Source organism: Bombus pascuorum, chromosome 5 (genome assembly GCF_905332965.1).
Source record: "Bombus pascuorum chromosome 5, iyBomPasc1.1, whole genome shotgun sequence".
In the NCBI taxonomy this organism is placed as follows: Eukaryota; Metazoa; Arthropoda; class Insecta; order Hymenoptera; family Apidae; genus Bombus; species Bombus pascuorum.
This window is the reverse complement of record NC_083492.1, coordinates 13,587,733-13,605,835: the sequence shown is the minus strand read 5'-3', so window position 1 is coordinate 13,605,835 and position 18,103 is coordinate 13,587,733. Positions and strand designations below refer to the sequence as shown.

Below are 18,103 nucleotides of genomic sequence, written 5' to 3'. Positions count from 1 at the left end.
GGTCGTATTAGATGATTTGAAATAATTAAACGTGTGGAATATATGTATAATGTATAATAATAAAGCCATACAGAATATGTCGAATTTATCATTATTATTACTAATTAATTGCTAGTTAATTACTTTTCCATACTATTCATTATGATAATAAATGTATAGATGTGATGATTACCAAAGAAGTTGTATAATTTCTGATTTATCAAGATAGTTATGTTTTGTGAAGTAAACATTGAGAGTAAAGATGTTATGCAAGGTTTGTAATATGTAAATTAATGGAAGAAGAGGATTTACTTTACATGAAGGTTGATTGTCTATGTAAATTTTAAACGTGATTTATTGTAATTTGTGATATTTTTTATGAAATTATGTAATACATTTCGAATTTCTGAAATTATTTCGAATTTTTGATTATGAAGTCATCGTTATTAACAATCGCTCTTTCGATAGCTAAATATATGATATGATATGATAGATCAATAGGAAATATGATGTTGGTAGGTTAATTTTGATTAAATTGTGTAGTTAAGCTTTGAAGTAATAAAAGGGCTAGAGTTGCAGGACGATAGTAAAAATATTGAAAATGGATATGTATTAGCTACAGAAACACAAGTAGATTATGTAATTAAATCAGCTTCAGGCGATATGTATGCATAAATCTTAATTTCATGCATCTTCGATCAGATATGTTATTTCCGTATTTATTTCCACATAGCTGCGAGTAGAGTTTAACGATAATGACTGAATATTTCAGAGAAATCCACGAGCAAGGAAATAAACATCCTTCAACGTCTTAAGTCTTTGTCTAGATTGTTCGTTTAACTCATTCATTTGATTTCTCCTTCTTTCGTGTATTCACGTTTCTTTATTTCACTATCCTCCTTCAAACGATAAGCTACTAAGCCGTATTTAAATGTGAATATCAATCAGTTCGAATAAAGTTACCATATCGTATATTATCGTTACGTAAGATATTTAGAATGTAATATAACGAGATATCTCGTATCAAAGAAATATAATTTAATACATCGCTAAGTTATTCCTCACTTAGTAAATAAGAAGACATGCAAATGTTGCGATGTCCGTATTGTCCCATATGAGGCAAAAATCGCGTTTCCAGCAAGTCTACCTTTATCAGTGTTTTTCATTAACGTCTTTAAATTAATTGTTTTTACATCGTTAGTTTTTAAATAATTTGTTTGACAACTTACAGATGTTACTAAATAATTTTCCGTGAACATCGTAACCTCTATCCGTTAAGAAAAATGGAAACTAAGTTGGTATCAATCTTCAACAATAAAATGTTAAAATTCGCAAGGAATCGTCCTAGTATATATATGCTAATGAAGTGTACGGATCTTCATTCGCGTATTCATTAGTGTAGTTGTCGCTAAACTGTCCGTCCTGTGTTTGTCCGATGTTGTCGTCATCAGCGTCTTCTTGGTGAATACGCGTGTCATCGGTAATTGAATTCAGTACGCAAGACAGTTGTTCACAGATGTACACAAACATGTTGTACAGGTTCTACCAAAACACATACACTGAAGAAGCGTTCAAACGATCAATATTATTGTCGATATTTCAGAGTTTTCAGCATTATGCAGACGATACACATTGATCGTCTAGATGGTCTCTTACGATAATATTGACAATAATATTTCCAATAATATTCACAATAATATTGATCGTCTAAACGCTCTACGACGTCATAGCTGCTTACATCATTATACTTAATATCTATTAACAATATTTCCAGTAACAATCTGTAACAGTAAGTGTAGCATTTAAACAACATTTTAACAACTGTATTGGAGAACGACAAATTATTTCAATATTTAACAGCAAAAAAATATTAGTTCCTTTTAATGGTATAATACTTTTGTTTCTTATAGATCTGTCGTTATAGATCCTGCAAAAAACCAAATTTTCCGCCGTACCAAAAACTTCATTTTGTCTATGCCGTTTTACATCACATCATCTCCTCTTTCCAGTCGCACCATAAATTATACCTCGTTCTGTGTGCCTTGAAGAAAGAACTATTCAAGCGTCTGAATACTCAATATTCAAATCACGTCGGCCGGAGTTCGTGTGTCCCCAATTTAACCGCGTTTTCAATGCTTTGTAACAAAGTAAAATGAGCTCTTGAACTACAAACAGTTACATCTCCCTTCGTGCTGCGCATAAATATGATTAATTTTAACGAGAAACTAAATTTGTACAGTTTTCTAAAAAAAAAAGACAGAAAAAAGAACGAGAGATTTTTCTCTTAGAAAAGTCTCATTTTATTACACATTCTCGATATATTTTAAAGAAAATAGTACATTGACGTTTATTTTTTATTCATACTTGACATTCGAGGAGCATTCATTTTTAAACATCCTGTATAATATTATCTCTATTCATATTTTGTCGTGGCGTTATGACTCTTTGGGTGGCTTTTATTTTACACGTAACAGCACTCGTGGAATTGCAAATCTAATGCTTTCTACGGTCCTTGAACCATCGTAAGTATTCTCTCCCACTTTTTTGTCCTTGTGACGCAACCAATATGTTGTTTAACACGTTCACCGTAGATTTCGGTTTCATTTGAAAACTGCTCGCAATTATATGCGAGTGTAATATTCGATGTTTCGAAGACAAGCTACTTCCGGGGAAAATGTTAGATATTCATTAAGAAGAACATTTAATCGTCAGAAGATTTGAATTAACATCGAGTATTTTTATATTCATTTGCGAAAAAATAAAAACAAAACGCAAGTGTTTGGTAGGTGCTCCAAGATTTTTACACAGGATTGTATAAACTAGCCTAGGATGAATATGAAAATACTATGGCTCGTTAAATGCCGGAGGGTTAAAAGATTTTTCATCGTTCGTTTCTCCAACGATGATGAAATTCCTCTATAAAGCACAGTGTATGACAGGATGATATACATAGCGCTATAAAAGATAAATATGTGAGATAGAATACACGAGAATGAACCTGTCGCACGATAAATACCCGAAAAATGTGGCGAGAGTTCAGACAAAAACCACTTACAAGCAGTTTAAAGAAGAAACGAGAAGATACGAAGAACTACGGTGGTTAATAGATGAATTACGAGTGCTAACGTATTTTAACAAACGTAACTCGTACTTTTCCGCTATATGCGATTTCAATGTGAAATAGGAAGCAAAAAGCAAAGATACACGGAGAAATATTTCATAAATGTTCATATTTGAACTTGAATAAAAATTTTCCGCTAAGAAGAGATTTTCGCAAGAAAAAGTATCGGACGAATATGTCATTGCTTTTTTTCTTCTCGATTTCTTCGCTAAGCTTTCTTCTTCTTCGCTCTTCACTCGTGTTCTTTTCACGCTATTTAAATTCGATCGTCGAAAGAATTTTGCTGGTGTTCGGTTTTGCGCGACCAACCCTTTCGTAGAATTCTATTTTGCTGCTGCGAATGGGAAGAACATTGCCGGTGGTTAATTGCTAGAAAATTGGTAGATTCTATTCGAACGGTTGGCGACGTCATTCCTTTCTTTGTGCGGCATTCGCGGAATCACGAGACGCTTATCAATCCTGGTTAATCGTTCCGCAATCTTGCCTCCCGATTGAACTCATTATCAAGCCATTGCATTTTATGCGAAATTCCTGTGTATCATGTGCGTTCTGTAGATTTTCGCACCTTTGAATTTTCCACAAATAAATAAAACTAGTTTGTTTAATATTTGAAAGTTCGAACCTACCTGAAACGTATTGGAGTTCGATAGCCATGTTTAAAGTAATCTGTACTATACGCTATTACATGTGTAACGTTGTTTTTCAGAAATTTTCAGAAGAACAGAATGGCAAATATTGTAGATTTTATCCTGTAGATTGTCATTGTGCGAGTTAAAAATATCTGAATCTTGACGTCATCGACGCCAAGCATAACGCCAAGTTCTGTCAGTGATCCGATTATGTACTGGTTAAGTAACGCTCTGGTTATTGGTTCGCTGGTGCGGTTCAACGTTTGTTCCTCAAAGTTACATGGTATTTGTTTAAACCGTTGCTTGTTTGCTAGACTTGTACGAATAGGAGCGTGTATCTGACAGGTATAATATTTAGCGGTAGAAACCGTAGTAAATAAGGAACATGGAAAGCTGATCATATTCGTTAGTCGGCATTAGTATGTTGTGTCTATAAAAAGTATCTTGATGCTTAACGTTACGTACGAAGGCATCATACGTGGCATCGTGAGAGTTCTTGTCAATGTTCTGATGGGTAAAAGTGACTCGACTGCAATTTCTCTTCTTATATAATGCTTAAAAGCGACAGCCAGGTGTTAGTTTTTCATGGTTTTTTATTTTGGTGGAAACTTTCGTTCTTATTTTTGATGTACAGTGATCTAATTTCCATTAGAAACATAAATCATTTGCATATATTCGATCGAATATTCATATTTTTAAATTTATCCTACAAAAACAGGTTCATACGGACAGGATTATTAAAAGAATATTTACAAGCGGGAAATTTAAATTTTAGTGAGGTTCCGCACCAGGATTTGATATGTTTGCGCTATGTTTTTTTCGCTGCAAATGAAAAATGGTTTTCGGATGTGTAGCATCAGCTTCAGTGGACTGCGACATATGTAGATTGCGGCATTTATAAAATGCGTGTGGATAGTATCTATAGCAAAACTCCAATATTTCCAGTAGTTATACAAAACCAATTTTCCTGTGTAAGGTGTGATTTTCCAAAAAAAAAACAAGTTTTTTTTTTTTTTTTTTTTTTTTTTTTTAGAACAGGGTATAACATATTAAATTCATATTCTGATGTTGAATATACGCCACTGTTCAATTATTTGTACACATTTTATTTGCTATAGTATCTCCTTATTTATTAATCGATTAGATCCAATCAGTTAGGTTAGTATATTAAATTTTGTATCATTTATTAGTAGGTTTCATATAACTAGAATTTAATACTGTGAAAATGAAGTGTACATGATAACACACTGTCGTATACTGGGAAGTAAAGGCACGTGCCAATGGCCAATAATTTTTGTAGCCACTTGTGTTACTATTATTGGTATTTACGACCAATAATTCTTTCAATTATTTCTCCCATAAAACTACACACACTTTTGGTATTCCATGCGTGCTGTCCTTCAAATTCTAACATTCGAATATTCGGATATCCTGTTTGTGATGATTCACCCGTTATCATGTCGCGTCTCTCTATTTCGATTCTATGGAGATACACAGAATCCAGAGAGTTTCATGGATGAATTTAATATAGTTTTCGAAATCCTTCGAAGGACGCTCTCTGCTCTGTACGTGGCAAAAGAGAACGTGGGCGGGAGCAGCCGAGACCATCGTGGAAGCGCTTGATTTTATCGAGCCTTTTCTTGTATGTCTTTTGCGACGACACGAGTGAAGTACAAGGAAACATTTTATTGGTTTTCAATTTTTAAATTGTTGTTCCGTTCGTGGTTCTTTTGCGCGATCGTTTTAACTGCATTGTAATTCAAGCGCTGACCGCCGAGTGTTTTGTTACAGGCTACTACAACATTCCTGTTATACGAGCTTCTCTCAGGAAAGTTTATTTAGACGTTTCAACAAAACAGGAAGACTTTTAATGCTATACCAAAATCTCTGTATATACCTGATATTGAAAAATATAGAAATTGCTCATAAAAATTCTTTCATATTTTCATTAATTAAGCTTCAGAAATGTCGATATAAAACCCAGCATGTGTACACAACTCGAGGAGTATGCTCTGGATAATAATTAATATCGTTAAACCGCAAACATCCCGACGATATCCTTCTGGCGTCGTGACTTGAATGTTGGCCATTTTTTTTTTAATCGTATTAATTTTCCCTCTCTGTTTTTTGGTTACAGATAAGAACAGCAACAACCGAAGAATTTAGAGTCGAAATCGTTCCGTTAGTGTCGTGTCGCGTGTCACCATTTTGACGTATTCAACGTCTCTTTTTTTCTCTTTATCCTCTTCCTTCGTGTCATTCGGATGCGGCGAAACATTCGTGGCAATGGTATACGGAAATTAAGTGAAGATTCTCCACTCCCGCTGGATTTCACGGAAAATTTAATATTCTCGAATTGCGTATTCTGTTCGTGGATCCTCGACGTTTGAAAATATTATAGTTTCGATAGGCGAATCGGAATTCGTATCGCGAAGTAACGGGGTAGAAAAAGCAAAGAAGTACGCGGTGTTTAAAGAATAGTAGTATAACATATCTTGTCCATTCGGCGACGACGAGATGATCATCGTTCAGGGCGGTTCGTTGTGCGTGTTATTAGTGGTGTTGATCGGTGCTCTGTTGGTAAAGTCGGAACCTGGACCACGGTCGCGACCTACGCCGATTTTCAGCAACCAGTTCGCAGTTTACATCCCGGATGGACCGGATGTCGCTGCAGAAATTGCCGCCAAGTATGGTTTCGACAACTATGGACAGGTGAGTCTCGATCTTTCTTTTTATATCTCGCCGTTAGCATGCTAAAATGGAATGATTGACTTTTCTTATGGAATGAGTGGTTCGCAAACCACATCAGCTCCATAAATCGAAGACCAGGAAAGGGTGACGATGTTGCAAACACTATCTCTCAAGTAGCCATTTACCTCGAAATTTGTCACTATTTTTGAAAAATTGAACATCAATGGAGTATTTGTTTAGTGAAATGAAATATCTGCTGCTTAATATTCTAATTAACTTTTACATCTGTTTGATAAATTTTACTGTAACGGACTCTTATGGGATACAATTTGAAATCAATTTTTGTTTGTCGACTTAATGGCTTTTGTAAATTGTATTTCCATTGAACGCGAAATGTAATAAATTGAGAATGAATTTTTTTCTCAATATTTTATATATAGCGCTGTTTAATAATATTTTGGCGATTTCAAACGTCACGAATTGGTAAGACAGATCTGAAATCAAGATATAAACGAAAAACGCGATGATCAATGGAACACTTTGAGAGACTTTATTTTGGTCGTTGTGTTCCAGTCACTTCAGTTTAAGCGGTGTGGATTAACTACATAATTTAAGCCCATTATTCGTGCGTGTTCAACTCAGCACGATTCAAAAACGCCACGATCAAAATTCATTACAAAAGTTTCGCGGTTATCGCCATGGATTGACATAGTTTTGATAACAGGTTTCAGGTTTTACTTTCGCGTGTTCCCAGCTCGATGCTCGTGTTGTTTCGACTATTAAAAAAACTTACAGGACACTTTGGCCATTTCACAATTAAAAGTTTTTCTAGTAGTTACGCGTTACGCAGATTGCGATAAAAACAATCTTTTTCATGATAACGTTCGAGCTGTAGAAGTTTTATCGTGGCTTGCTTCACGATTCGCATGTACCATTGTGAAGAATGAATAGCGACCGAACCAAGTTCAATACCTACTTAGAAATTTTAATGAAATTGAATACCAAAAGCTACCAATACTAATACCAAGATATTTCTTACCTATGTGTGCGGTTCGAATTTTCGTTAAATTTCAAAAATCTGTAAACAACTGTTCAGATACTTGAACAAATTCTTACGTCTTCAAATTTCCCTTTCGAACTAAAAGAATCCCAACTTCCGAATTTTCGAATATTCCAGCTTCAAAGTATTAAATATGTAATAGCACATAATCTGTATTATGAACGCAATGTAACATCGTGAAGCCCTTCCATTATTATCGTGTTTGTGATTTCATAATTTCCATTCATTCTATTTATAGTTGATGTTATGTGTTTCCAGTGATAAACTCTTTCTATCGGCAGTTATCAGAAGATGCTAGGGAATAGTGCGTATAGCATTGCTCAATTTTGAGAATGTGTTCTGTTCGCCGCTATTGTTCCAAAGTAGTTATTGTAATAGTGTGGAAGTAGTCCCGTGGGAGGAATTAAGAGGGATGGCTCGTTACACGGTTCTCAGAGACTTGGCGTATCGGTATTCGATAGTTTATTAACCTTGACCATCGAACTTACTTTAATCACCTGCACTTTTCTGCCAACTCTAATTATTCATCTTAATGCTGTTGAATAATCCATGACACTCGAGTGTCCCTTCATACGATTTACCTTCTCTTTACTTTATATTATTCATTCTTATTCCAAGTCTTACTACGAATCAGTTAATCGCTCCTCAAATATTATTTTTATCGCTTGAAATAATCTGTGCATTAAGAAATCGTCTATTTATTAACCGTGCAATCTTCGTTATTCTCTTGCGCCAACTTTATAAAGAAACTTTCGAAACTTTTTCAAACACAACGAAACAAAATTGTCAGTTAAATTTTATCCATAAAATTGCCGTGAAACTAAACTATAGCGCTGGTGAATGTACATCGACCAACGCAACGCAAGCAGCAACTTTAAACTTCGGATTAGTTAAGGTCAGACATCAGTTTGTTAAATGGAGCGGATAGGGCGAAGGCATAAAAACTTGTGCCGATAATTATTCCAAGGGAAGGACACTAATTACCTGCATTAGCTAGATCAAGGTTTAAAATACGGCTAGTTAAATACAGTTATAGCGAACTTTCATTATTAACCATTATGCACTTCCAAACAACAAACATTTTTCTTCTCCTATTTTACGAATAATATATCTTGCCATTCAGAAAATATATAATACATTTCGGTCGTTTCGTTTTCGCACAGAACAGAATACAATACGAAAGCATTTAGTACCGAAAGGACTGGGAAAATTCGTTTCTCTATTTTTTTGAGACACCCTATACGTTACATACTTTTACCACAAAAAGTAATAGCATTTTTACACGCGGGTGTAATGGACGCGTGCTATCACCGGATCACAGTGTCCTTTCCACGAGCGTTTCGCAAAGTATCGTTCGCGGCTCTCAATGACGATCGCATCGAAAAAATTTTACAGCTGCTTCAAACCAGGCCGCTGTTCGAACCGGAACGGTTATCGCCACCTAAAAGTCTCATGATCCTCAAACTATATATCACGTTTAGCCCCCATATAGCTACTACAAATTTCACGATTTGCATTCCCGATCCAAGCTTTTGCGATCGTTAAACTGTATACAATTTGTTGCTGAATGTTCTCTATGATACTTGATTTGAGTATTAAAAATCCTCTTTCGCAACAGTACGGCTTATGCGATGGAATAACGGTATAACGTAGAAATAACGACTTTAGGAAAATTGAGTTTGAACGCTTTAATCGTTATAATCGTTACAATTTTGTAAGAACGTCTCATTAACTCTGATACTCAAGTTTCGCAACAGTGGTAATAAAATTTCAAGACGTAAAAGTACGACACATATAATACAATTCATGAATCGTATCTAAAAGTGTTGGAATACTTTCGTCAACCCGTATAGCGTGTAGCTATGTATAGAGTGTGCGAATTTCACGATCTGCATTCGTGATTCTGACTTTTGTGACCGTCAAACTGCGTTCGTTTGCGGCTACACTTTTATGCAGCCACTGGACGCCGCATCCCTTTTCGTTGTTCGATTGGGAAAAAATTCATCGTGTCAACTATCAGGGGAGATATTTCGTGACTCCAACTAATTTGCGACCCTTGTTATGCCAACAACTGAATAAAAAACCATTGGAATTAAGTTTACTGCTGGCGTGAATTGCGTCCGATATTTTCCACCGCTCGTATCTTCGTCCATTTGTCAAGGTTTTTGGATGTTTCGCTATTCAATTTTTCGCTGCTGTATACCGGGCCAATCAGTCTGTATTTTGTGTATTTTTCTGCGTGCAGCACCTGTATTTAATGGAGAAAAATATACATTTCTAGAAAACGTGTCTGTGGTAGGTTAATTCCTATAATTTGATGTTACGATAATATATAATAACATAATATGAATTCTTAATAATTAGCTCTGATGTTACCTAATATTATTGATAGCATTTCGATAATTATAAGTCGATTTTGTCTTAAAAATTTGAATTACAAATTTTAATTTAATTAATGATCCTAGACTATGTAGTTTGTGACTGGAGGAAAATCATAAAGCAAAGATTCAAATGATCAGTAACAGAATTAAATGCAGAATCAAATATCGCGACGAAGTAAAATTGACGTAGATACATATACAGAAAAATTATACAGAAATATTTTCAGATCGTAATTCTAATTAAAATTAAAATTTTTATTCAATGAATAATCTTTGCCACTATTTAACCTGTGGTCGATATATAAATGTAACTCCACGTTACAAGACAACGAATTAATAATGCCTGAATTATTCATATCTCTGGTAGCAGTAGACGTTGAATTTTCATTATGCCTCCAGCGTAGTAAATATTAATATCTACAATTTCCACGCACTCAGGTAATCAAACCACCGGTACTATCCGCAAACAGTATTACGTTTACTATCATTTATTATTACCATCCTTACTATTATCCTCTCGATAAACCGAAAACCTTAATCTTCTATGTTCCCAAATAGGTGCATTAAACATTTCGCGTTCGATATGCCAAATAATATACGAACAAAACAACGTCATGTTTTGCCATACTGTTAATAATTAAAATTTAGAGTAACCATCTGTATCTTCGTTTATTTAATTTCGAAGAAACTTCTACGTACATTTTTAAATCGATTTCTGTGTTCAGTATACTCATTCTAATCGTATTTCATTACAATGTTAATGAAATTTCAAAATGTTTCATATGTTTCATACAATATGTGGATGGAAAGTTACCAATGCTAAATATTTAAGCACTTTTGCTGTATTATGTGCCTAAATCTTCGTGGAACTGCGATAATTTCCGCGTTTTCCACGACTCCTCGCGGCGTTTGGTGGAATTTCCATCATCTCGACTGGTAGAACCAGCACACAGGCTACATTTCTCCAGCAGCCAAAGTTTTTATCTCACCAGGGATGACGTACGGTTAAAGTATCCTTTCTCTCTATTTCTCTAGGTGCTCCGCTTCTTTTCGGAGCGTTTTATCGGCGCGATTCTTTTCCATGTTGAACTGCGCGATAGGTTGGCGAACAAAAGGGCGAAACAAAAGGGCGAAAAAAGAGCGGAGGAGTATCGAAGAGGTAGAAGAACGGTGTGTTGTTGGGACGTAAATGCGTCATGAGATGGAAGTTTATTACCAGTTTCTGGCAAATGCGGCTTCTGTTTGTTTCGGATGCATCGCGATCATTGCAACGAGCTATGTTCGCGCTCGCGGTTCAGCTATTTTTTTTTTTCCATTTGTTCTCTGTTCTCGAGTTTTTCGTCGTAAATCTTCAAATGTATCCTAGATGGCTTTTTTTGCATTCGTGTGCTTCGTTGCAGATAGAAAGTTTGCAGCTTTTTCACTTGCTCTAAGACGTACCTAGCTTCGAATAATAATTTGACTCGCGTGTTTGATTGTTCAAAACTACCCCGGATTCCACTGACAGATGAAATTTCTTTCTCTCTTAAAAAAATCTACAACTAGATAGATGATCACAGCCCAAAGGATGCAACTATATGCAATTTCAATGACTGCGCTTTTTCGATTCGTTTTTAATTGTCAAGTGTTCATTCGTAAAACTTACCAACACATATTCTTAAACAATAATCGACACGAAATATTTATTCTTAATAGTCTTTATTAATATTAATTTTCTTAAATAATATTCTTAGTATTAGGAAATTTTCAAAGCGAAATTTCCGACACTCGCGTCATGGATTTTAAACATTCAGTTTCGAATGGCTACCGAGTAATCGTCGGTCAGCTTGAAAAATGGTGGACGAATGCAGGAATTAACGCGAAAGCGTGTTAAATGTAGGTTTCTTTGATCGCGCGCTGCGTGGTTTTGCTCTCGGTGAAATTTCGTCACATTTTATCGTCAGTGATTTGACTCGCCCCTTTTTTTTGTATTTCGCGGTATTTATTTTGCGCAGTTTTGAGGTCAACGAGTTTTGTGTTATGTGACTCGTTTCAACGATTGACGACTCTTTTGGGGCAACGATATCGATAGTTTGCTGCTTTTTAACGTTTAGGTCGTTTGTCTTTCGTTCAGAAATTGTTGCGATTTTACGATTGATGTGTTCGTTACAAATCGTGAGTGTAAGAACGACATTTTTACGATAAACAATCGATTTATTATCGCAAGACGACTGGAAGAAGTATTTTTCTTCCAAAAATAAAAAGTAAAGCTTGAAAGTAATAGAAAAATATTATTTTATCTTTTATAAGTTAATTCAACTGATTAATTCAATTAATAACTAGCAAACTAGCTAACGAATAACTTACAAAAATACAATGATAAATATCGTGGTATGTATCGTTTTAATCGATAACAATCAAGTTTGCATTCTTTATTTCGCGTTTGCATTAAATTTCCGTTTATTTATGTTATTCTATACTCACGGCGGAGAAAACGGAAACGAAATGAAATTGGTATTCACGATCGTCGATTTGTATTCAAGCTTTCATTTTATTGTCCTTTCTAAAAGACAAAAGATGAACGATTTACATTGATCGTCAAAGACTTCTGATGATTCACGAGTTTCTACGTTACAATGGAATTGTTTCCTTTGAATCTCTAAACTTTATATCATCAGATTTATGGAAATTCGAAGTCGAAACGTTTGTGGATAGACAGAATGCAATTAGACGAATATAAGGATTGTATCCAGCGTTTCATTCATGCAAATTTCTCTTCCATTTGACGGTATGGTAATAAGTAAATGTGTACTATAAAAGCTACGATCCATCTGCATTTTGTTCTACCTAAGTTTTATTCTTCTTAAACTCTGTTGCAATAAATAATGAGAAACATTCGAGGTTCTATGGATCACGAACGTTGCCTAGTAACTTTGCCCGTTACTGGCTCGATCCTTCTTTGTCTATCGTAGCAAAAGGAGCTGTGGACAGCTCTCTAGATGGGAGAGGTCTATCTAGAAGGCATTGGATATCTACAATCACCGTATCCAATATGGTGGGGAATCGATTTAAACGTGTTTTGATGGTCGTTGTTGCTATATAGGACGTTGGTATGGCAATGTGTCTCGTTTGCTCCAGAAAAGTTCACTCGTGGATGTAATATTAAGGCGAGGCCGTTCAGAGAAAGGATTTCGTGTTTCTCACGTGTGGGTGCCGCCCAGGTATCTCGGCATACCTATTTGTCTACATTTCTCTTTTATACTACGCTTTATAAGACCCTTCTCCTCCATCTAATCGATATTATTAGGGAAATTTTATGAATCTTACAAAGTTCTTTATATTATGAATTTACTGTTTTTCTAGCTACACGAGGATTTAAACTTCAATCGAGCAGGATCGAATTTGTAAATTACAGGTTCCTACGTGTTATACCAAAGTTCGTTTATCGTCCATCGTTTTATCTTTCTATAAATGCAAATTCAACGTAAAGGGAGAGACGGTTATTTTTCCAAGCAACAATGACGAACGTGTTCAAACTTGCTCGAATATAAACTTAAATACTGGCACTTTTCGAGTGAAATTCAATAGTTAGAATAGCATTACCCACGGGATAACCCAATAAGCCAAAGTGCAGGTACTTCGCGTCGAGAGCGAGAGTCGAACTGCGCAACCGTTGCGAAACTGTTCCTCCGAGTCGAGTTTTAAGGAAAAGAAAACGAAGGAAACCGGAAGGCGATACAGACTGTATGATTCCGGCGACCATTTCAAACGCTAAAATAATTTCATCCGAATTACACGCGGATGTTTTACAACCGTCTTGAGGCTAAATAGTTGTTCGTACGCTTGGCTGGCGAATAGAAAATAACAGAAAAATGTAACGTGACATTTCCTAGCGTGAAAAATGTAATAACTTTCCGAAGAAGTTTCACGTCGACGAGTATTTACTGCAGCGACGATAACTTGGTAGGTTTGAGAAGCTTACAGAATTCAATTCATAAAAGATACAAAGAACAACCGCTTTTACGTTAATAACTCTAAGATCGTAAATTTTTAGTTATGCCATTGTTGCAACAGACGAGCAACATAAAGACGTCATTTTATACATTTTTTGCTAATTTTTAAAGAAACTCGAGCATGATCGTACCGCTTGTGATTGGAAATGTTCTTTTTAGATTTTGAATGAATTCGACATTTAAGCTATGAATGACTATCTTGAAATTTGATACGCATGATTCCTATACCATAGAGTTTATGGTCTATGGTATAGACATAGACCATAGGCCACAGGATCTAATAACGACCCTGGGTCAGGGAATTCGATATAGATAACATCGACATTATGGAACTCGATAGTCACAACTTTGTGATTACGGAACCTGATACAAAGAACGCAAATGCTATAGAACTATGTATGTATAGCTACCTCGAAGATCGTACAGTATTTTAGTAGAGAAATTCGAGTATAACGAAGGTCAATATAAAAGGTGTTCTCAAACTGATAATGCAATTCGGAAGTTGGTAAATCGATGTACGTAAAAAAGAATAAATCGAAGATGTACACATAATGATATCTTTCTGTAGGAATTTTCTTTTTTGAATAAATTGACGTTGGATCATGACATTAACATTAGAAATTTGTTTACAAGTTGTATATGTTATATAATAGCATTCGAAAATTATCGAAACTGGTTTGGTATCAGCGTAATCGTGCATAGAACATCATCGAAACAGGTTTCGGATTGAAGAATTTTACGCAAATACCTCTGAATTCATTAAAGTCCGATATACGCTGTCTTTAACTTATACAATTTTATAATCGATAATATAACGAGTTATTTCGAAATTTTAATCCTACCATCTCGTGTAGATAAATTCAAATTCGTTAGAATCCGATTTCTACAGAGCATTTCTTTTAATTGAAAACGGTAGAATATTTCAGGAGAGATGAAAGTTATCAAAGAAATGTTTTAACAAAAGTTGTTTGGTTTGAAAGAGGACATCGCATTACACAAATTGGTTTTTTTTTTTTGTATGTCGAGCAGTGGGGAAGATTTAAAAGCGTCGTCATTTTTTAAAATGAAATCATACATCTCTTAATATATTGATCGATCTGTCTCGGAATTTCCTATAAAAAATATTCATCTATTTATACCGAAAAACTATTAGATTATCAAATATTTTATCTTTAATTTGCGAAATTGAACGATTTAACGACGCGCAGCGATATTATTGTGTTTACGTTGTCTTTGTCTTCCACACGTTAAATTTTACAAAATGAAGTTAAAATACCTGCTAAACCAGAAGTTCCTCGACACAAATAGGCTAATAGGGAATATCAAGATGAATAGATTAATGTATTAGGTTGTCCGAAAAGTGTCTTTCTTTACCAAACGTGTTTTTTACAACAGTGCATCTTCATACAAACGTGAAACCAAATCTGTGAAATGTCGCGCTGTTTATCTCAACAGAACAAAATGGATCGTACGTAATTCGACAAAATAATATAAAACAAAAAATGTTGTGCGTCTATTATTTTCTCACAAAACGAAAGAAACATTTCGGCCAACCTAATATTAAAAAATATATGGTTCCATATAAAAATATAAACTTGGCTTCAAAATCTCCCTCGTTACTGAATCTGAAAAAAATAATTTACCTCATTATAAACAACTTTTGTTAAAACATTTTTTCATAACTTTCATTCGTCGTGAGATATTCCACCGTTTCCAGCTAAACGAAATACCCATTCGAACGAAAAAAGCATTCGCAAACTGTTTCGTCTTCAAGACTCATATTTCTTAAACGACAAAATACTACCGCGAATCTCTGTATTCTCACGAATCTCAATTTCCTATAACACGTCTTCAAGGGTTATAATAATGCTCCACGTTTCCAAAGTCTCGGCTATTATATCAAATAACTTCCGAATTATTATTAGTGTCATTTTCCACAATAATCAATGTCTGGCTCTGTGACTATCATGCTCTAAAACTCAAATAATCTACTTCTAAGTTAAATAATTAAATATTTATTATTATAAATGTTTTAATAGATTAATATAAATATTTATTATTTAAGTATTTAATTGTATTCTTGTATTCTATTACACTTGTACTTATTCATCGGTCACGTAACCTATACATTGTTACCTACACACATATCCGCGTTAGATATAATTAGCTACCCTTGTTAATTAATTACTTAATCTTCGTTAGCTGACAATAAGCCAAACCCGGACTGCCTATCGTCGCCAATTTCTATCTCTCGTAGATAGCATAAAAGTTGGAAATATAGAACGAAATAAAACGGATTTCTGGCGTATTTCACCAAAAGAAATCGGTATACTTAAATATGTTACGTATAAAGAAATACGCAATATGGTACGGATAGTTTCTTCGCAGGCAGAGACGCAAAGGAGATCTAGAAGTCAATTTTGTCATTTTTTTTTAAATTGGGTGTCCAATTCTTTCCGCTGGATCTCGATAGAACAGAGAATTCAGAGTATAAAAGTACTAAGGACGCATAAGATTTTCGGCAAGAAGAAAGAATTGGGAAGCGGTGATTTATATTTTCTGGTCGACTGCTCCGGTGGTGTCGATGTTCGTGAGAAGTCGGGGCTTGGTCGGTTGAAAAATGTTTTTATTTCGTCGTTGGGGAAAAGTGGAGGCCGCGAAGAGAAGGTGTTCACCCTTGGCTTGAAGGTGGATACGCCATATAGGTGCCGGATGTCGGATTTATGCCTGCTCGACAATTTCCGCGAATCGTTTCACCTCGACAGACCGAGGAAAATCAGTTTTCTTCCACACGAAAATGTCAGGACAGCCGACATGGAAATACTTGACTTTCCCTCGAGTTTTGCCTCGACTCCTCTTTCCTTTCTCTGTTTCGAATCTCCTTTCTATTTCCCGCGAATTAACATCGTAATTTTACCTGATTACGAGCATTCTATTGAAATGAATGGCGAATCATTGTTGTTTTTGATCTTGGAAAAAATCTACAGCTAGTTTTAAATAAATTTGTATATTGTATAATTTGTATCTATGGGAAATTTAAAGTGCAAAAATCCATGGAACATATAAAATACTCAGTGTATTATACTTGTTGTAATAACTGCATTTTATGACTAAAAAGCCAGTTCGAAATTTTCAGTTTCTGCACCAGTATGAGATAGGTACAAGATATCACGCAACAAAGTCTGATTAGAAGTATGCAAAATTGAATTAGTTGCGCTTATTAAAAAATAGAGGGGAGCAGTATTTTTATAATATTTCCTCGTTAGTAAAGAACTTATTACAATATCTTGCTGTTTTAAGCTTGATTGCGACATAGTTAAAAGATTGCAAAGAAATTGGAAATCCTATTATGTGTACAGCAACGCCCAGAATTTTAATTTCAGTATAAAAGCTAGCGCGTATTTGTGTGCACGTGTACAACCGCAATACCATGAAATAGCGTGATACAGTTAAAAATAATATCGTTACGCTTTCCTGTGTAAAATCATGGTATCGCGTTATGCCACGATTTTATCGGGAAAAAATTCTCGGCCAGCTTGTGAACTACGTCGATATCACTGTTACCGAGTACATAATCGCTATAGTTTGCAGTTTGTAGAAACGAAAATTCGCAATTAGTTTAAACCAATGACCCAATTTTAAATGTTTCCATACTTTTCTTTGTTCATTTTTATCCGTCTTATTCACTAAAAAACATATGCTTTCTATGTTTCTTGATTTTTCTCAGTTTTCGTGTTACATACTTGGTGATTCAATATGAAATAGTTGAAAAGGCGATGATTAATAGTTCATTACAGTTTTGTAGTTAAAACATTTTGCAGTCTCCCGTTGCACAGGATTCTACTGTATTTCGTAGTACACAAGGCATTCTAGAAAATGAATCGTCAGACGCAAGCATTTTCACATTTCACCCACGTCTATAGATAAACAAACATTGACGAACTACTATTCGCGAATCCCGTTACCGCTCGAACGTCACCTTACCGTCGAACAGAAATTTCAGCGTGGACTCTCGAGCAGAAACTCGTCACGTGGCTGTGCGTCTGTTGCGTGAACAGGCCTCGGTATTGGTTGCTGAAGGAAACCGGTAACTTCAGAACCGACGGAACCCGTTTACCAGCGATATACCGTTGCACAGATGCGGCTCTGCTCTCTGGATCGAGAGCATGCCTATGTTCGAGTCGAGCAAAAGAGAACACAAAAAACATCGCAGCAGGACTCACCGCACAGTCTCCTCTCCTTCTTCTTTC

General features: G+C 35.3%; 1 protein-coding gene across 2 annotated transcripts in view; it reads left to right on the top strand.

Moving 5' to 3' along the window:
* LOC132907068 (furin-like protease 2) overlaps positions 1 to 18,103 on the top strand; it is a 418,428-nt gene that overhangs the window by 2,614 nt on the left and 397,711 nt on the right. For both annotated transcript variants that reach the window (XM_060959816.1, XM_060959815.1), the window contains exon 2: positions 5,867 to 6,441. In XM_060959816.1, coding sequence (XP_060815799.1) covers positions 6,247 to 6,441 — 195 coding nt within the window. In that variant the 5' untranslated portion in view covers positions 5,867 to 6,246. The remainder of the gene's footprint in view (positions 1 to 5,866; positions 6,442 to 18,103) is intronic.